Source organism: Mandrillus leucophaeus, unplaced genomic scaffold (assembly GCF_000951045.1).
Source record: "Mandrillus leucophaeus isolate KB7577 unplaced genomic scaffold, Mleu.le_1.0 Scaffold96, whole genome shotgun sequence".
NCBI classification, from domain to species: domain Eukaryota; kingdom Metazoa; phylum Chordata; class Mammalia; order Primates; family Cercopithecidae; genus Mandrillus; species Mandrillus leucophaeus.
The window spans coordinates 3,529,318-3,550,043 of NW_012110474.1; the positions used below are offsets into that span (position 1 = coordinate 3,529,318).

A 20,726-nucleotide genomic window follows, 5' to 3' on the forward strand; every position below is an offset into this window, starting at 1 on the left:
TACCACTGTAAAACTAGATTCTGTTTTTACTGCATAGACTAAAATACGAAGTTACTATTAGAGTGGATTTTTCAGAAATACAGAAAGTGGTAATTAGTTTGAAAATTTCATTGAAAGAAAAAAAGTCCACTTTATTAACAATGGTGAAGAGGCACATATCTGCTTTCTCTTTTGCTCAGAAGCCCACAAACCCTCATATTTTCTTTCAAGACAGATCCCTTTTTTCTCTTTTTCTTTTGAGACAGAATCTGGCCCTGTCACTCAGGGTGGAGTGCAGTGGTGCGATCTCGACTCATTGAAACCTCTGCCTCCGGTGCTCAAGCCATCTTCCAACCTCAGCCTCCCAAGAGTAGCTGGAACTACAGGTGCCTGCTACCATACCCAGCTAATTTTTTTTATTTTTTGTAGAGAAGGGGTCTCACTTTGTTGCCCAGGCTGGTTTCAAACTCCTGGCCTCAAGTGATCCACCCACATCAGCCTCCCAAAGTGCTGGGATTACGGGTGTGAGCCACCGTGCCGGGCCAGATCCCTTATTTTTCTAAACCATAAATACATGGAGTTTAAACAATGAAATTAGGTAAAATGTGATTTTACAGCAGGATAGGCACTCTTACAGAAGAAATATCTAAAATTCCAGGGAAATAAATAAAACGTTAGCATCTTTATGAAATAAGTTTGGTGTTGAATAGGAAAGAGAATAGTAATTTTTAAAATAAACTTTTATTTTGAAACAATTTTAGACTTACAAAAGAGTTGCAAAGATAATATAGAGTAATTGGTTTTGTAGCATCAATTTAAGCCCGCTCTGGTCTTCTTGATCTATTTTATCATTTTAGGATAATGAAAAATAAGTTCAGGTAAAGGAGCTAGGCTGGGCATGGTGGCTCACACCTGTAATCCCAGCACTTTGGGAGGCAGAGGTGGGTGGATTGTTTGAGCCCAGGAATTTGAGACCAGCCTGGGCAACATAGCGAAAATCCATCTCTACAAAAAAATGCAAAAATTAGCCTGGTGTGGTGGCACATACCTGTGGTTCTAGCTACTCAGGAAGCTGAGGCAGAAGAATTGCCTGAACCCAAGAGATCAAGGCTGCAGTGAGCTGTGATTGTGCCACTGCACTCCAGCCTGGGTGACAGAGTGAGACTCTGTCTCAAAAACTAACAAACAAACAAAACATACATACACATACACACAAACCCATCCAACTGAGGCTGGGCATGGTGGCTCATGCCTGTAATCCCAGTACTTTGGGAGGCCAAGGCAGGAAGATCGCTTGAGGCCAGGAGTTCGTGACCAGCTTGGGCAACATGGTGAAACCCCATCTCTACCAAAATAATACAAAAATTAGCCAGGCGTGGTAGCTCATGCCTGTGGTCCCAGCTACTCAGGAGGCTAAGGTGGGAAAATCACCCAAGCCCAGGAGGCTGCAGTGAGCTGTGATTGAGCCTGGGTGACAGAGCAAGAACCTGTCCCCAAAAAAAAAAAAAAAAAAAAAAAAAAGAAAAGGCAAAGATGAGTTCTTACTATGTTGCCCAGGCTGGTCTTGAACTCCGAGGCTGTAGTGAGCCGAGATTGCGCCACTGCACTCCAGCCTGGCAACAGAGCAAGACTCCGTCTCAAATAAAAAAAAAAAAAAAAAAAAGAAGAGAAGCTAGCTAAGTCTCCTCTTACTGATAGTTTGAAAGAGAACTTTAATTCGGAAAGTTTACTCTGTCATTAATTTCCATGGTGTTGTTTTTATACAGAAGTTTTTGAATATTATCAAGGCTTTAACATTTCTTTATCATATAAGCAATCATCTTCTATAACAACTAAGCAACTTTTGAAAGTTTTTTTGGTATAAAATAATTTAATGCAAAATAACTGGAATGGGTTTTTCTTGGAGAAATAAAAAAAAGAAAAAGAGAAAAAAAAATGGAATGGGATCCCCCCATTAGATGAAAGCTTATGTTATAGAAATTATTTTCTCTATATTAATAAAAATATGAAATAAAAATAATCTTAAGCATTCATATTTTCAAAATATAGTACAGTTGAGATTCTGTGTAATTTTATTTCAAATCCTGTTACATAAGACTTTTAGAATTCCCGATTACTCTTTGGGTAAAAATATGAAAAGCATAAGCAACAATCTATAAAAACCGGGCGTATACATAGAGATTTTGTAGTCAAAACATTTTTTTAAAATTTATAATATGACACAATTTCAAACACACAACAAATAACAACATCCATGTTCCCACTACCCAGATTTTAAGAATGTTAACATATTGTCACATTTGCTTCAGAATTTTTTTAAAGAAATAAAACATTATAGAGACAGTTTTAGTCCTACCACCGGTTCACGCAACACCACAGAACAGGGCCACTAAAGAGCCTGCCTCCTCTGGCAGCCAGGAAGGTGGAGAATCAGAAAGCAACACCGCTGTGACCACTGCAATGGTTGGATCAGTTCTGTGCCAGATAGATCTCCACTGGCGAACAATGGATACCCATGCCCTGCCCTCGATGCTTGTGAAGCTGGTAACAGGACACTGGGAGGCTTTCTGGGGAAAACCCAGCACCTCATCACCGTGCTTACCAACAAAAACCACAGAAGCAGCAGAAGCGTGCTCTCCATTTCCTTCTGCCCTGCAAATCTCACACGAGGGCATCTGATTGTTCATCTCAGCAGAATGCTCGTGGGAATACTGGCAACCAAAATAATAAAGATGCTATCTAATATGGTAACAACTTCTTTAAAGGGTCTTCAAAATCAGATTTCCATTTATATGTCAACAGTACAAATACTTCTAAATCTACATGGCCCTCTTTACCTTTTGATACATAATTGAATGTTACCTATTATGAGCTAAAAGTCATGTCTTTTTATCTGAATGCCTATAACATCAACCATCTGTGTCACCTGTCATACTACTTTGTTTTGTTGGTGACCTTGTCTGCCCTGTGCATGAGACTTGTTTTTCCAATTAAACAAATCTTGAATAGAGAAATCAAATCCTGCTTCCCTCTTTGGAGTCAGAGCACAGGCCTTCACATGTGGCAGCCAGCTGAATTGCTTATTGACTAAAACTCCATGGAGCTCCCTTCTTCCTTCTGTCTCAGATAAGAAATAGAGGCAGAGGAGAGATAGCCCACTGAGATCTTCCCATAGTTCTAAAAGGCTTTCTGTCCCTGAAGGTTTGCCTTTGTAAAGAATGAAAATTGACTGTAAATGTATTCCTTTCTAGGGAACAGCTGCATCACCAGCCACCTAATAGAGCTGGCACTCCTGGGGAGTCCTTGGAGTGCCCTGCAGAGCTGAGACCACAGGTTCCCCAGCCTCCGTCCCCAGCTGCTGTGCCTAGACCTCCTAGCAACCCTCCAGCCAGAGGAACTCTAAAAACAAGCAATTTGCCAGAAGAATTGCGTAAGTTGTTTGCAACATTGTTCTCTCCTTCTTCTTGTGAGGTCTTGTACTTTGTGATGGCTGGATGATCACTCGTCCCTAATCTCAGATTTTTTTTTTTTTTTTTTTTTTTTTGAGACGGAGTCTCGCGCTGTCGCCCACTCCTGTCGCCTAGGCTGGAGTGCAGTGGTGTGATCATGGCTAACTGCAGCCTCAACCTCCTGGGCTCAGGTGATTCTCCCACCTCAGCCTCCTGAATAGCTGGGGTTACAGGTGCACACCACCACACCCAGCTAATTTGCTTATACTTTTACTAGAGACGGGGTTTTGCCATGTTGCCCAGGCTGGTCTCGAACTGCTGGACTCAAGCGATCCACCCGCCTTGGCCTCCCAAAGTGCTAGGATTACAGGTGTGAGCTACTGTACCTGGCCTCATAACCTCAGCTATTTCTTATATACACAGTAAAATAAAATGTACTTTTTTTGCTTTTTGCTTAAAAAGTAACCAGCATTTTGTATGAATGTTTTTAGTGACTCTGACACCACTAGTAACGCTCAAAAACTGCTTACCTCTAGATTTCCTTAAGCACATACTCCAAAAACAAATAACCCCAATGCCTTTTCCCTCTTCTAAATGATGCTTTTGAGTGGACTTGTCCCTGGGTAAATTGATTGGATGTCCATGTGGTATTGGACAGGGACCCAGCCTCTCACCATAAGTTAGCAGCAGCCATCAGGAACGAGGTCATTTCCTGTAGGAATGAGCAATCTTGTTTGGAAAAAACCGTCTCACATTCTCCATAGTGCATCACAACCAAATGCAAAGTAAGCCTTTTATTTAAAGAAACATTCGACTAAGCGTAAGGTGATGATTCTTTTTCCACATTTTGCTGCCAGAACCAGAAATGTTGAAATATCACCAAAATGTTCTCATATTAAGGTCAATCAGGACAGTAATTTCCAGAAATCTTAAGAAAACAGCCACTGTTTGTGAGATTATTATATGATGTGCTTGCTAGAGAAGCTCAGGTAATTCTAATATGCATTTTCCAAATCTGGGAACCTCTTTGAACCAAACCTGAAACAAAGCCTTTTGCATCTGCTAATTCCTTTTGGGGCATCTGTGCTGTTTAGTCATTGACAACTCTGAAAGATTTCTATGACAATGATTCATTGCTGTTTTCATTCAAAACATTTTATTTCTGAACATTTTCTTAAGATCGTAATCATTTTAATTTTGAGCATTTCTGGAGAACAGATGCTGCCCCGCATACGTTATAGTCCTGATATCAGTCTATAGATCATATATATCTTACCACAATCTATAAAGGAAGTCCTAAAATACGTAAGAATTGGGTGAATGTTAGGTGTTCAGAAGAAAATTGAGTGCCATCAATATATCTAGCTGCTTAAATGTATAATATGACCATTATACACACGTCCATTTGGAAGGTGTGTTTCAAAAAACCTCAGAGTAGATACAGATTCGTATTTTCTCTCCAGCCCCCCTTTCTTCTCCATCCTCTGCCCCAAGGGCTTCCTGAGATTTAACTGGTCCATTCCAGACTAAAAGCCAACACACAGAGATTATTCAGCTTTCACATTAAAATGCTAGTCAGACAATTTCCCTAAGACTTTAGCCTGAGAAAACACTGGTTCATCCTGACTGGGTTAAGCTTGTCCAAACGGTACTGTCTGCTGCTCTAAGCTGACCCAGAGATGAGTGACGGAGTCTGTGATGTTGGACTGCCCAGAGGCAGTGTCTCTCCTTCAAGCTGCTGAAGTTTTTTTTTTGTTTTTTTTTTTTAACTAACATTTCTGAGCTGTGCTTTGGTCTACTCCAAACTTCCTGGCCTTTCTCCAAAAGTGAGTGGATTGCGGGGAAGAAGGGAGCGGGGGAACCACTTTCTCACTCTCCTCCCACTTGCTCTTGTCAGAAGAGTGAGCTTTCAGGGCAGCGGAGAGCATCAGGAGATCAAAAGGAGACACTGCTGGGTGGCCCCTTAGCAAGTTTTAGCTTCTTCGCCTGCTGCGAGAGTATTCCTTGGGCACAGTGCCAAGTGTCTCTAAGAAACTAGGCGGTGCCTGATCTTAAGGACTCCGGGAGTCTGGGTGGTAGATTTCTTGTTAACGCCTCGCGGTTTTTCAGAAGCCCCCTTAGGCTTGTCTGAGCCTGCCAGTGCTCTCCTCTGTCGCTCTGATTTCCATTCACGCTGAGCAGTCTGCACTCCCTTGGACAGACCTGCTGGCATTTTGGGCCTGAGGAGCTGTGCCCTGAGGACAGCAACCCATACAATGCAGGCATAAGCTCTTAGAGCACCCCCAGCCCAAGGTTTCCCCTTATTATTCCAGAAGGACAAAAGATATTACATATAATGTAGAAGTTTGTTTAGAATAGAATAATTTGACCGGTTTCTAATAAATGTAAACATTTTCTCTTAGGGAAAGTCTTTATCACTTATTCGATGGACACAGCTATGGAGGTGGTGAAATTCGTGAACTTTTTGTTGGTAAATGGCTTCCAAACTGCAGTAAGTATTTTGTCCAAATAGATAACTGAACAGTTAGAGTGAGTACAATGGAGAGAAAAGCAGCAGAAGAAAAAGTGTAATAGCTTTTGGTGTTTTAAATGATATTATTTGATTTACGTGATTATGCATTGAATGTTTATAGATTTAGGTAATAATTATTTTCTAGATTTTAAACTATCTGAAGTCTCCAGCATTTTTTCCCTGTATGCTGTTTGAGTGACCCCACGTACCTCTGAACAGCAAGATCAGCGCTAATGCTGACCATATATGCAGCTAGCCCCTGGCCTGAAGGAAACGCCGGGCTCTTGCTGCACTTTGTACCTTTGTCCTTTCTCACCAATCATCCCCACTTTGGTTGAGCTTCTCATAATGCAGGAAGCTGCAGGCTTCACCATGGTCACCTGCTTATTTAACAAAGTCCTTTTGTTCTGCACTGGGTTATGAAGTTTGAAGTAGAACCCTACAGCCTGCATCCCCCACTGCACACAGCTGCTGTTTCCACACCTTGACACAGTGATGCTTCTGGATGGGCGATACTGGCCAGGTTTGGGGCTGGTCTAATCCAGTTCCAGGGGAGGCTGACCTAACCCAGCCCTGCAGGTCCACTGTGATCCTGGTCCCAGAAATCTCAGGAAACAGACGCTGCGCCTGTCGCCCTGCGGTCCCTTGACACAGTACAGCTTAAAGCCATGTAAATTTTTCTCTATGATAAATAAAATACCACACGATGCTACTCAGGGGACTGGCTTTCCTCAAACACTGAGATAACTTCTTTTCCTTTCCAGAGCCCTCTTCTAGGCCTCTTCTAGTGAATTCTAGAGAGTGGTGAAAAATTAACAGAAATATGAATATAAATGTCTATGGGTAAAGAGGGATACTTAGTAACTAAATATCCACTTTTAAAGTTATTTAATATTCTTTAACAGGAGTTTTTATTTGAAGTTTTCTTTATTCTATAAGATAATTTTTTTTTTTCTTTTTGAGACAGAGTCTCGAACTGTTGCCCGGGCTGGTGTGCAGTGGCGCAATCTTGGCTCACTGCAACCTCCGCCTCCCAGGTTCAGCCTCCCAAGTAGCTAGGATTACAGGTGCCCACCACCATGCCCAGTTAATTAAAAAAATTTTATTTTTATTTTTATTTTTAGTAGAGATGGGGTTTCACTATCTTGGCCAGGCTGATCTCAAACTCCTGACCTCATAATCTGCCCGGCTCGGCCTCCCAAAGTGCTGGGAATACAGGTGTGAGCCACCACACTCGGCCAAAACAATTTTTTAAAAAAATGAAAATGAAAGTGCTTTTTTTAAAAAAGCATACAACTTATACAATCCAACTCCATAATTATATAGAGACTAATATTTCCCTTACTAATTTCTGGTATAAGAAAGCACTGTAGTGGCCAAGTGTGGCTCATGCCTGTTATCCTAGCACTTTGGGAGGCCAAGGCGGGCAAATTGCCTGAGCTCAGGAGTTCGAGACAAGCCTAGGCAACATGGAGAAACCCCATCTCTACTAAAATACAAAATATGGCCAGGTGCAGTGGCTCACACCTGTAATACTAGCACTCTGTAAGGCTGAGGCAGGCAGATCACCTGAGGTCGGGAGTTCAAGACCAGCCTGGACAACATAGTGAAACCCTGTGTCTACAAAAAATACAAAAAAATTAGCCGAGTGTGGTGGCACACGCCTGTAGTCCCAGCTACTTGGGAGGCTGAGGAAGGAGAATTGCTTGAATCCTGGAGGTGAAGGTTGTAGTGAGCTGAGATCTTGTCACTGTATTCCAGCCTGGGTGACAGAGCAAGGCTCTGTCTCAAAAAAAAAAAAAAAGCTGGCATGCTGGTGTGCACCTGTAGTCCCAGCTACTTGGGAGGCTGAGGCACAAGAATTGCTTGAATCTGGGCAGGTGGAAGTTGCAGTGAGCCGGGATCACACCACTGCACTCCAATCCAGCCTGGGTGATAGAGCAAGACTCTGTCTCCAAAAAAAAATAGAAAAAAAGAAAGCACTGTGGCAACTGTGACATAAAATCAAATTACACTGGGTGCGGTGGTGTGCGCCTGTAGTCCCAGCTACTTGGGAGGCAGAGGTGTGAGGATCACTTGAGTCCAGGAGTTGGAGGCTGGCCTGGGCCATATAGCAAGACCAGGTCTGTGATATAAATAAATAAGAAGACATTAGGCCAGCATTTCAGAAAAGATATTACTTTTTGTCATTTCCAAAGACACATACTGATTGCCCCTGGAGAAGAGCTTAGGTTTTGTTTGTTTGTTTATCTTAGCAACCAGGGGCTGCTTAGGCAGAATTTAAATCTGTCCCTGACCCTCATCTCTATGTAGACTTGTGGTAGAAATCACAGAGCCCAGTCCTGGACAGCTAAGTTATTATGGAGACATCCAGATCCCCTTAGTGGAAAGAAACACTTAATGAGTAATTTAAGGAGAGTGTAATAAAGGGCCTATTACAAAGCTTTGGGTAGGTTTTAGAGAATCCAATTTTATTGGGGATAGTGCAGTATGCTGGCACTAGGAAAAGCAGGGAGTTGTTACTGCCCCTAGTTCTAAAGAGGCAAAGGAGGAATTCTCACTGGAACATGAAGAGGATGGCTATAGTAGTTTGCTAGGATTCCCATAAAGTACTACAGACTGGATGGCTTAAGTGTAGAAATTTATTTTTGCACAGTTCTGGAGGCTGGAAGTCCAAGATCAAAGTTTCAGCAGGGTTGATTTCATCCTGAGGCATTTCTCCTTGACTGGTAGCTGGCTGTCTTCTCCTTCTGTCCTCACATGGTCTGTCCTCTGTGTGGACACATGTCTGTGTTCTAACCGTGGACACCAGTCCTACTGGATTAGGGCCCACACATATCACCTCTTTTTACCCTAATTACTTCTCTAAAGGTCCTATCTCCAAATACAGTCACATTCTGAGGTACTGGGAGATAGGGCTTCAACATAGGAATTTTGGGAGCACAATTCAGCCCCTAATAGTAGCTGTGTGGAGGAATGATCATGACAGGAGCTATGAACTTTGGGAGAGACTTGGAGAAACAAATGGAAGATATCTAGCTCATTGCACTACCCAGGATGTCCACCTCAGTAGCTGGGAATAATTTAGAGTGCTTGAATAATAACAATAATCACCATTTTTTATTTATTTAATTTTTTGAGACGGGGTCTTGCTCTGTCACCCAGGCTGGGGTGCAGTGGCATGATCTCAGCTCACTGCAACCTCCGCCTCCCAGGCTCAAGCAATTCTTCTGCCCCAGCCTCCTGCGTAACTGGGATTACAGGGCCTGCCACCAAGCTCAGCTAATTTTTTTTTGTTTTTGTATTTTTAGTAGAGACAGGGTTTCACCATATTGGCCAGGCTGGTCTCATACTCCTAACCTCAAGTGATCTGCCTGCCTCAGCCTCCCAAAGTGCTGGGATTACAGGCGTGAGCCATCATGCCCGGCCAATTATCACCATTTATTGAGTGCTCATTTCCTGCCTGGCATTATGATAGGCCTTTTCCATGTTAACTCATTTAAGTCCTCACAACCACCCTAGGAAGTCAGTTTATTAACCACATATTACAAGTGAAGATAAAATTTAGCGAGTTCTAGTAACATTTCCAAAGTCATGCAGGTGGGAAGTGGCAAAGCCAAGATAGAACCCAAGCTGTCCATTTCTTCTCAACCCTAACACTATATTGCTTCTCTCCCATATAATATCAATGGATTAGCAACACAGTCACAGAAAACTACAAGAGCGTTCTCAAGAGTAGTCACTGGCCATCACACATTTGAAAACAGGAGTCATCTAAACCAAAATAACAGCCATTCCATTTTTCATGTAAAGACACATATTCTGAACTCTGTACTCTACGTATGTGATAGTTTGGCGTACACAGGGCATGGTCTCTTTCCGTAGGAAGCTTAGCATCAGGTTGAAAAGACACAGCAGACATAAATGAAACATGTCCTGAATAAAAGAATGTTATCATATGTGTTAATTGTCCAGTATCATTAGTGGTCACAATGGGGTAGAGTTAGGTAAAGTGAGGAAGAGGAGGAGATTGGCGTGTAGGAAGGATTCACAGAGCAGGGGGGTTTGTGCTCTGCTTTTAGGATACAGGGGACACCAGTGTGGGGAGTAAAGTAGACAGGATATGTGGGGAAAAGAGAGGCGAGGCTGGATCATGGATGGCACAGAAAGCCTGTTGAAGGGCTGGGACTTGACTTGATCAGTCCTAAACAGTGGAGTGACATTTATTTTTTATTTTTTATTTTTGAGACAGGGTCTTGTTCTTTTGCTCAGGCTGGAATGCAGTGGCATGGCCACAGCTCACTGCAGCCTCTACCTCCCATGCTTAACCCATCTTCCTGCCTCACCCTCCCGGGTAGCTGGGACTACAGGTTCATGTCACCATGTCCGGCTAATTTTTTGTATTTTTTGTAGAGATGGAGTCTCACCATATTTCCCAGGCTGGTCTCGAACTCTTGGGTTCAAGTGATCTGCCTGCCACAGCCTCTCAAGTGCTGGGAATACAGGCATGAGCCACCGTGCCTGGCCTGGAGTGACATTTAGGACAAGTAATCTGGGAGCAGTGCAGCTGAATCACATAACCCCTCCCCAGGGACACTCTCCCTGAGTCACCCATTCCAGTATATGATCCTTCTTCCCATCAAGAGCACCTCGTGAATACACACGTACACACACACACACACACACACACACACACACACACACACACGGCAGTATAAGCCTGAGCCCAAGAAGGGCCTTCTTATTTGGTTTCTTATAAAATAAAAAAGAACTGATCTTTCTCCTTTTAAAATATCCCTTCAAAAACTTGAACACTGATAGTAAATATCAGTCTTTTCAAGGCCTAAGAGTTCTACTTCTGACTTTCATCATAAACTTCTTCCCTACCATTTCAGTAATTGTTTTTGTGACTGTTCCCTGGCTCTGCTCCAAGTTTCATACAATCCTTTTGAAACATATAGATCGAAACTGGACATAATACCATAATAATGACCTCACTAATGCCAGTAAAGCACCACAATTGTATCTCAGTTACTTGTATGCCACACATCCATTAAAATGTTCCAGAATTATGTTTGCCTTTCAAATTTCTAAATTACAGATATATAATGTATGTATATTGCTGGCTTATATCCAACTTAGTGGTATACTGTGTCACTCAGATTTTTAAAAACCTGATTATTGTGTAGCCATAGATATATTTTGATGTGTATCAGAATATCCTAATTACGGACATAATATTAACTACTTAAATGCCTACTAATGTTGAAATAGGGAATATTTTCAGAAAATTATATTTTGTTTTTTAGACCTATGTGCTCCTCCTTGCAAAAAGCATTCGTTAAGTTTTGGAGCTTGAAATGTATCTAGTATCGTGTTTTCTTCTGCTCTGCATCTTGAGAGAACCTCTCAGTAAGGGCCAGCTCCCTCATCTTTTTCTTGCAGATTGACATATTTGAGGATAGAATCCGAGGCATTGATATCATTAAATGGATGGAGCGCTACCTTAGGGATGTAAGTACATTCCAAAAATCAGAGGTTGTTTTCTGGTGAGAAAGACAATGAGCTTACGAAGTTGTTTTATGAAAGAAACCCTGGCATACCCACCTAAGTCGGAAGCTGAGAAAGCCCCAACAAAGCCTCCCTTGTTGGAAGCTGTGCAAAGACTTGGAAAGGAAGGATGGGGTCGCCCTCTTGGACATGCACAGGCAGGAAATAACGGTCAAACCAGACACAGGTGGTTGATAACAATCAGAGGAAACAATCTTTTGACGAGAATAGGAAAGAAGGAAATGAAGGCGGAGAGTGGGGAGAGAGCAGCAGAATTCAATTTAATCTGAGGCCACCCCAAGTGTTTTGTAGAACTGGGCGGAAGAGGTTTCCCAGGCAGCCTCGCAGGCTGCACAGCACACCACCCCCGAGGTGCCCACGCGCAGCCCCGTGATTTGTTCTCCACTGACAGGATCTATACCGGCCACTGGGACACGTTGTGCTTTAACAAGATCGAAATTGATTGCTGCCAGCGTGTCCGTGTCGGCTGCTTCTTTCGGAGGGAGCTGGTGGGGGACGGGAGTCTCAGCAGGCTGGGGTTTTGCACTTTTCCTTTTGTCTGCAGCCTGACGTCTGCTTTGTGCTGAAGGGTCTGTTCCTACCGACTGTGCTAATGTGTACACGCAGAAGACAGGGCAGTCAAGAGTGCAGTGACGGGCAGCTCAGAACCAGCTGGGGGGAGGAAGGGTGCTTCTCACCGTTGGTGTCGCAGTGCCTTTTTGCCACGACGCAGACTCCCTCAGTGATTCGGGCTTTCATTAGAGGTTCATTAATGATGGTTGTGGACAATGGTAGGCAAAAGCACATCTCTTTGGGAGAGCCTCTCTCTGAACCATTTGCTCTGCATGTTCGAGGTGGGGCTGGGCTGGAGACGGAGGGAGAAGCAGAGACAAGAGTCTGCCTGAGTGGGGGCCAGTGCTTCTCTTTCTATGGAGGATGAGCCTGGCCCTCTGTCCCCAGTGTGTCAGAGAATGCCCACAGTCCTGCTGGCCAGTTTCCAGCCCGCCTTCACCAAACGGACCACACTTTACACTCCCATAAACATGCCTTTCTCCCTCTCATTAACAGAAGACCGTGATGATAATCGTAGCAATCAGCCCCAAATACAAACAGGATGTGGAAGGCGCTGAGTCGCAGCTGGACGAGGATGAGCATGGCTTACATACTAAGTACATTCATCGAATGGTGAGTGGGGAGGAGATCACAGCACCTCACTGTCCCCTGCGGATGGATACCTTGTCCAGGGAAGTCCCATTCTTCCCCAGAGACCAACTGAAGGCAGCATGATGCTGGGTGAAGAGCACCAGGCCTGCAGTGTCAGGAGAGGGGCTGTTGTTTCTGGCTCCATCTACCTTAGGGACTGTGGGCAAGGCACTGCACCTCTGGGACTCAGTTGTTCCTATCAGTTGCAAGGGGAGAGCAATCTGTGATCTCTAGGATCCAAGATTCTGGAAAGACGTGCTCTGCTGGCTTAGCTGTTTACCAGCAACTATGAAGTCCTACGAGGCGGGAGACAGGGCAGTGAGGAGGGCTGGCTCCTGCAGCTGTATCATGTTCTGTGCCCTACCTTTTCAGAAAGGCAGGTGGCGTAGTGAAAGGGACACCTGCTGTTGCATCACGTGGGCCTGGTTAAAGTTGGCTTCCTCACGTACAGGCTGTGTGATCATGGCTCCACTGCTTAAACTCTTTGTGCCTCAATGTCCCTATTCGCAAAATGGGTTGCTAATACTTACAGGGTTGTCGTGAAGATGAAATGAAATCATGTTTTCAAAATATCTGGTGCATATCAGATGCTCAAACAAGGGAAGGGAGTGTTCTTAGCTCATGACAGGTGGGGAACTATGGGGCCTGGTTATACTCAAATCAGTGGGAGACATTGATGATATTCAACTTGCTCAGCATGGGATCAAACTAGAACATTTGACCGAAACAATCACCCAGCTTTGGAACTGGCTGTCTTATGGGCTACCACTCCTCCTGCTCCCCGTGATCATAGAGACGCTGTGAAGACAGTTTCTGCTTGACTGGGATACATTGCTACACTTGTGATTTTTCAGGCTGTCCTGTGGAGTTCCCAATGGGTGTCCATACGTGCTGGAGGAGGGGCTGGGTCTGTGCCTCCCACCCCCACCTCAGCCAGAGCTGGTTCGTACTTCTCAGGCTTGTTAGTTGACCGAGGATTCTGAGATTTTAAAAGGCTTGGAAAATCACTGGACTAGAACTGATAAGCTCCATTTCAGCTCTAACACTCCATGAGGCGGAAGGCACCTGGAATGGGCATAGAGTGTCACTAAGACGGGAAGATGGGGAGGACACAGTCAGGCTGTCTCGGGGCACACAGCTTTATCTCAGGGGAAGCAGACATAGGTCCCAGGTCTGTCCTGTGGGTCAGCAGCGTGGGAAAGGAGCAGGGTGGGTGTTCCCATCTGAGTTTTCACGGTCTCTGTCTCCCTTTCCACCAAGTGCAGACCACTCATGTGAGCTCATACCCAAGCCGAAGGAAGAGCCGAGGCAAGGGGACGAGGTTAAAAAATGAGGCCAGGGAGTCAGGAGATAAGGCTCCCTCCTCTTCTGGTCTCAACCAGTCTCACAGCCCTTGTACAGTGCTCCGGAAAGGTATCATTTCTGGGAGTAAACTGCCTTAAAAGGTCCTGGCTGGCTCTGGGTGCTGCCGGCCCCTGGTTGTCTGATGCACGACTGCATGGCCTCAGAGCGCCCGATGTCCTGTCTGCATCTCTAGCAACCTGCCAGTCCCAGAAGCTGACAGCTGGTGCGTGGGAAGGGCTTGAGGCCTCAGCCAGTTCCTAAGGAAACCTGTCTAGCTCTGTGGGTGTGTGGTGTAGCCAGGCAGTAATACACAGCTTGGCCTCAGAGCTTGTCTGACTGTACCAACTGGAACCAGACTGTCTCCAAACTTGGTTTCTTGGGCCACAATGTCTTGGGCCCTTACTCATCACAGAAGGGGTCGAAGAGGTCAGATACAGAAGTGCCTTCCTGCCTGCCTGGCTGACTTCCTGGACCCCTCTAGGCAACAGAAAACCCTGGAACAATAAGAACTTGGCCATGACAGAGGTAGTGCAGAGGTACTGATGAGTAACTGCATCATAGAGTGAATTAGTTTACAGAAACTCAGTATCTGGAAGGATGAGAGAAAATAAAAATGCACTGCTGCTGGCTGGCCCCTCCACAGGCTGGGCAGCCTAGTGCACAAGCCAAACTTCACAGTATACGGAGTCCTTCACAGTATACAGAGTCCTTCACAGTATACGGAGTCCTAGAAGTCAGACAAAACTCAGCGCTTCACTTGTAACTAACTTATGTACTCCATCCCCTTCCTTTCCTGTGTACTTGGTGCTGGAGTGGTGGGTGCTTCTAGCTGCACAGTACTTGGGTCATTTTAAAATATGTTCTTGGTGTTATCTTCTGGTTTTTGGAGAGAGGTGATTCTGAGAACACACCCTGTGGAGGATTTGTGTGTGTTGTGTGATCGTGTATGTGTGTGTGTGTATGCGAGTATGTGAGTGTGTGTGTTTATGAGGGGTTTCCATGGTGATTTCAATAATGGCCATCACCACTGTCACTTTCTTCTCTGTTCTGTTATTTCCATGCACAATGAAAACTTCTCAGTTATAAAAATGAATTGGAAGATGAAATGGTTGGAAACACATAATTCCTCATCTCCTCCCCATCAGATGACCGAAAGCTTTGTGCTGGTCACAGGATTTGGAAGACTCTAACTCCTATTGAAAATTCTGATTTTTGAGAGAGCTCTTGGTAGCTAAATCCTCTTGGGCTACCGCAGTGTCAGAGCATATTGGAACTGGTGTGAGAAACCTAGAGCATGGCAGACGGAGCTCTTCACAGTTGACAGCCCCTCTCTGCCAAGCCCATCTTGTGCTCCAGCCACAGTGCATTAGTAGCTGGTCCCAACCACATCAACACACTTTCACACCTCCAGACATTTGCTCATGCTGTTGCTTCTGCTATGAAGGTCCTTCTCCTTGCCTCTATTCTCCCTACTTGACCAAACTATTTTCTTTCAGTGCCCAAATGAACCCTCTTTTGTAATTGTCCTTCCAGTCTCCGATGTAGAATGGATGGCCCCCACTCTGGGCTTCTGGAGCAGTTGTTCATACTTTTCACCCTGCACTTTGGTTGGTCATTTCCCTTTCTGCCTGCCCACTAGACTGCTGGCTTTGTGAAGATAGGGACTGTATCTGTGGTGTTCTGCTAAGCTGGCTCTCCTGATTTATAGCACTTACCTACTTCCATGGTATAAATACTCTCCAATACCATCGCCAGTTTCAAGCTATCAGTGTAAAGTCACTGAACACAGAATTAGGAAGAGATGCACACAACCAGCTTTTGTGAGCTGCTGCAAGCCAGTTCCAGCATACCCTGGAGGTGTATCCTAATCCTTCAAACCCAAAGTCGGACATAGAATGTGACTTCTAATAGGCCACCAATAATCGACTGATGAGTGAATGGAATAGATGTGTAATGGGGAGGCCTTAAAATGCTAAGTGTGTGGCACTCAAGTATGGAATCAGAAGAAAAATGCCATGGGACGTGCGTGATTATGGGTACCATTAACTCCTCATCCTCATTCCTGAAATTAAACCTTCACATTTGTTTGGTTTCAGATGCAGATTGAGTTCATAAAACAAGGAAGCATGAATTTCAGATTCATCCCTGTGCTCTTCCCAAATGCTAAGAAGGTAAACAAACAAAGAAACAAAATCCTCATAATTCAATCTTTGGTTTTCTTTGCCATCTGGGATTTTAAGTGGAAAACATTGTCCATTGTTTTTTTCTTTCTTTTCTTTTTTCTCTTTTTGATATGGAGTCTCGATGTGTTGCCCAGCCTGGAGTGCAATGGCACAACCTTGGCTCACTGCAACCTCTGCCTCCTGGGTTCAAGTGATTCTCCTTCTTCAGCTTCCCAAGTAGCTGGGATTACAGGTCCCCGCCATCACACCTGGCTAATTTTTGTATTTTTAGTAGAGATGGGGTTTCACCATGTTAGCCAGGCTGGTCTTGAACTCCTGACCTCAGGTGATCTGCCTGCCTCAGCCTCCCAAAGTGCTGGGATGACAGGCGTGAAACACCGTGTCTGCCGTCGATTCTTTATCAATCCTTAAAGATAACAATGTTACCAGAAAGCTCAACAAGTTGTACCACTCAGTTTAGCAGCATGAATCTGAAAGGTTTTAAAGCTATCTGATAGGATCACTGCTGTCCTAATTGTTCAAAGAACCACTGCACACAAAGTTTCTGTTGTAACTCGAGAGAAAAAGAGAAGGTTCATGTGATACTTCTTATCTCTTGTACATCAAAGTTAAGATGTGTATGGTTTTTGCTGGCTGTTCCAGGGAGGCATTTCACTGCACATAATTCAGCTCTCAAAGCTAATGATTATAGGAATTAAATCTACAGTTACCAGAGTGAACTTTGCTATGATTCATATGAGGCTTTTCACACCAGAAGGGTCTGCCAGTAAGTTTGGAGAATGAGGGCAAAACCATCTGAGGCCACATTCCAGGTTTGGCAAAGGGAAGGCGGTGGTGGAGTAAACATGCTGAGAATCAGACCACAGCACCCTCAACTCAGACCCTGTTTCACCTGGAGGGATCCTCAGATATCAAGACTGCACTGAGACCTCTGCCCTGGATGAGGGAGGCTCCAGTTTATGGGAATGGGACACTCAGGCTGTATGATGCACAGTCTGTACAATGGCACACCTTTCTATCCTCCCTGCGCTGCCTCTGCCCAGAGTTTCACTGCTCTCGCTTACCTTTGAGTCTCCTTACTGGTCTCATCTCCACTTTGACCTTGTGCTAGCCATCCTCTGCTCTGCCATCAAAGACGAACATCCAAAATGTAGGTCTGATCTATTTCTTGGTAGCTTAAAAATTGTGTGCTGTTTTCCCATTGACTACAAGATCATATCCACCTTTCTTAGCATGAGCTATGAGACCTCTCAGAAGAGGACTGTGTCCCCTTGCGTAGATCTCTCTCATCATTCTCTGTAGATGCTCTGTGCTCTGGTCACCCTGGACCACTTCAGCATGCTCTCACACATGCTGTGTTCTTTTGTATCTCTGTGCCTTTGCCTTTTCTGTTCCATCTGCTTGTGATGCCCTTCCCTAACTCGCCTGCCTAGTGAACTCTTACTTACCCTTATATCACCCAATCTCTCTAGCCTCCCCAACACCTCTTTTGCTTGTTTGTTTGTTTGTTTGTTTGTTTTGAGACGGGGTCTTGCTCTGTCCGCAGGCTGGAGTGCAGTGGTGTGATCTTGGCTCACTGCAACCTCCGCCTCCCGGATTCAAGCGATTCTCCTCTCACACAGCCTCTCAAGTAGCTGGGACTACAGGGACATGCCACTACGCCCAGCTAATTTTTGTGTTTTTCGTGGAGACAGGGTTTCACCATGTTGGACAGGATGGTCTCGTTCTCTTGACCTTGTGATCCACCCGCCTAGGCCTCCCAAAGTGTTTCTTTCTTTCTTTCTTTTTTTTTTTTTTGAGAAAGGGTCTTGCTCTGTCACCCAGGCTGGAGTGCAATGGTGCAATCTTGGCTCACTGCAACCTCCACCTCCCAGGTTCAAGCAATTCTCCTGCCTCAGCCTCCCAAGTAGCTGGGGTTATAGGCGCTCGCCACCATGCCTGGCTAATTTTTGTATGTTTAGTAGAGACAGGGTTTCACCATGTTGGCCAGGCTGGTCTTGGACTCCTGATCTCAGGTAATCCACTTTCCTTAGCCTCCCAAGTGCTGGGATTACAGGCGTGAGCCACTGCGCCCTGCCCTGACACCTCTTTATCTCCATGCTGATATATTTCATTGTCCTTTTCTTAAGAGCGCTTAATTCTAGCACCTTGGATCAATGGTATGTGTTTGGGTTGAGGGTACTGGGAATGATTGTTTAGAATTATTAGAGCATGGTGGTATAAAAAATAGACCAAATTTTCATTGGTTTTGTTATTATTTTTAAATGTCCTTCAGAGAATGCCCATATTGCCTGAGCTCAGCACAGGCCGCTCTCACCACCTGTCCCCTTGGTCCACTATTGACTAGAAAATCGTTTGTTGACATTTTGCTTTCATCCTAAGATTTGAAGTCCTCAAGGCAGTCCCTGCGTCCTTTTCATTTGGGCATCCTCAGTACTCAGCATGATGCCTGCCATGCAGCAGGTGCTGCTTCTAAGCACATCCTACAGTACCTAGAGGAGTCCCGCCCTATAGTCCCTGGGAGTTAGACTCAAAAGCAAAGGCCTTACCGAGGCCTACAGGGTGCTATCCGATACAGCCCCTTCTACTTCCTCCGCACGTACTCACTCTGCTCTACTCACTGTAGCCTTGTTGCTTGTGACCAGGCCCAACACACTCCCTCCACAGGGCCTTCACGCTGGCTCTTCTAGCTGCCTGGACCCAGACAACCACAGAGCTTGCTTCTTCCACTCTTTTAGGTCTTTGCTCCTTTTCTCAGTGAGACCTCTCCTAAGCACCCTATTTAAAACTGCAAATCTTTCACCCTTGCCCCAGCACTCCCTGTCCCCTTTCTTGTTTAATTCTTCTCCACAGCGTGCGTCACCGTTGAACACACTATCCATTTTACTTGTGATCTGCCTCTCCCCACCAGAATATCCACTCCATGAGGGCAGTCTGACACTGCACCCCCAGGATACCTGGCTAACAGTTTCTGCCTCTGCCTCATCACTGAGGTCTGATGGGCTCCCTCTACTGCAGGCCAGACCTGGGGCTGGAGTGAAAGGGCAATTAATTGATTTAAGCCTACAGCCCTGGCATACTTCTTCTGAAGTCACAGGGGAATTCACATTACTCTGTGTGACCTCTGTCCTACCCCTTTTATGTGAGGGTGGTGAAAAGCACGTTGAAATGCGAAGGGTAGGTAGCCTGGGAGACTGACAGAAAATGCTGTGCACATGTGGTTTTTATAATGAGATATACAGCTTGTACCCGGAGCCAAGAACATTTCACATGCTAAACCTTTCCAAAAGCAAAACAGCACAACTCCCAGGATAGTTTGGTAGGAAACGCCCATGTAGGGAAAGCCAGAAATATTTGGGAACGGAGCCTGGGATCTGGAATCCAGGTTTTTCTCTAATGACCTTTGCTCCTGTCATTCTGTCTCCCATAGGAGCATGTGCCCACCTGGCTTCAGAACACTCACGTCTACAGCTGGCCCAAGAATAAAAAAAACATCCTGCTGCGGCTGCTGAGAGAGGAAGAGTATGTGGCTCCTCCACGGGGGCCTCTGCCCACCCTTCAGGTGGTTCCCTTGTGACACTGTTCATCCCCAGATCACTGAGGCTAGGCCATGTTTGGGGCCCTGTTCTGACAGCATTCTAGCTGAGGCTGGTCGGTAGCACTCCTGGCTGGTGTTTTCTCTGTTCCTCCCCGAGAGGCCCTCTGGCCCCCAGGAAACCTGTTGTGCAGAGTTCTTCCCCGGAGACCTCCACATACCCTGGCTTTGAAGTAGAGTCTGCGGCTGCTCTGCATTCTCTGCTTTTAAAAAACCCATTGCAGGTGCCAGGGTCCCACATGTTCCTCCTGACAGTTTGATGTGTCCATTCTGGGCCGCTCAGTGCTTAGCAAGTAGATAATGCAAGGGATGTGGCAGCAAATGGAAATGACTACGAACACTCTCCTATCACTTCAGGCTACTTTTATGAGTTAGCCAGATGCTTGTATATCCTCAGACCAAACTGATTCATGTACAAATAATAAAATGTTTACTCTTTTGTAAGATTATGTTTTACTTATCTCAAAGGAGATAGATACATATAATTTATAATGATACGGTTGCTTCCAGGGACATCAACAAAACTGCTTAGATATAATATTAGATAAATATAACAGACCACTCTGTATTAAAGGATTAAAGCCAGCTAGTTAAACAACCCTTTTTAACCATAATCATAGAAGGTTTATTCTTGCAATAAAGACTTTTAGGCTGGGCGCAGTGGCTCACACCTGTAATCCCAGCACTTTCGGAAGCTGAGGCAGGCAGATCATTTGAGGTCAGGAGTTTGAGACCAGCCTGGCCACCATGTTGAAACCCCATCTCTGCTAAAAATACAAAAAAGTTAGCTGGGCATGATGGTGTGCACCTGTAATCCCAGCTACTTGGGAGGCTGAGGCAGGAGAATAGCTTGAACCTGGGAGGCAGAGGTTGCAGTGAGCCGAGATCATGCCACTGCACTCTAGCTTGGG

At 45.0% G+C, this 20,726-nt stretch overlaps 1 protein-coding gene across 6 annotated transcripts in view; it reads left to right on the top strand.

The window, feature by feature from the left end:
• Positions 1-20,259, top strand: part of TRAF3IP2 (TRAF3 interacting protein 2) — a 47,132-nt gene extending 26,873 nt beyond the window's left edge. For 2 of the 6 annotated variants that reach the window (XM_011970622.1, XM_011970623.1), the window contains 6 exons: positions 3,231-3,409; positions 5,831-5,919; positions 11,386-11,454; positions 12,559-12,675; positions 16,134-16,208; positions 19,651-20,259. In XM_011970622.1, the coding sequence (XP_011826012.1) occupies positions 3,231-3,409; positions 5,831-5,919; positions 11,386-11,454; positions 12,559-12,675; positions 16,134-16,208; positions 19,651-19,797 (676 nt within the window). In that variant the 3' untranslated portion in view covers positions 19,798-20,259. Of the gene's footprint in view, positions 1-3,230; positions 3,410-4,774; positions 5,255-5,830; positions 5,920-11,385; positions 11,455-11,717; positions 12,081-12,558; positions 12,676-16,133; positions 16,209-19,650 lie in introns of those variants that run through there. The other 4 variants (XM_011970624.1, XM_011970625.1, XM_011970626.1 and 1 more) reach the window with 4 other exon arrangements.
• Positions 20,260-20,726: the final 467 nt, after the last annotated feature.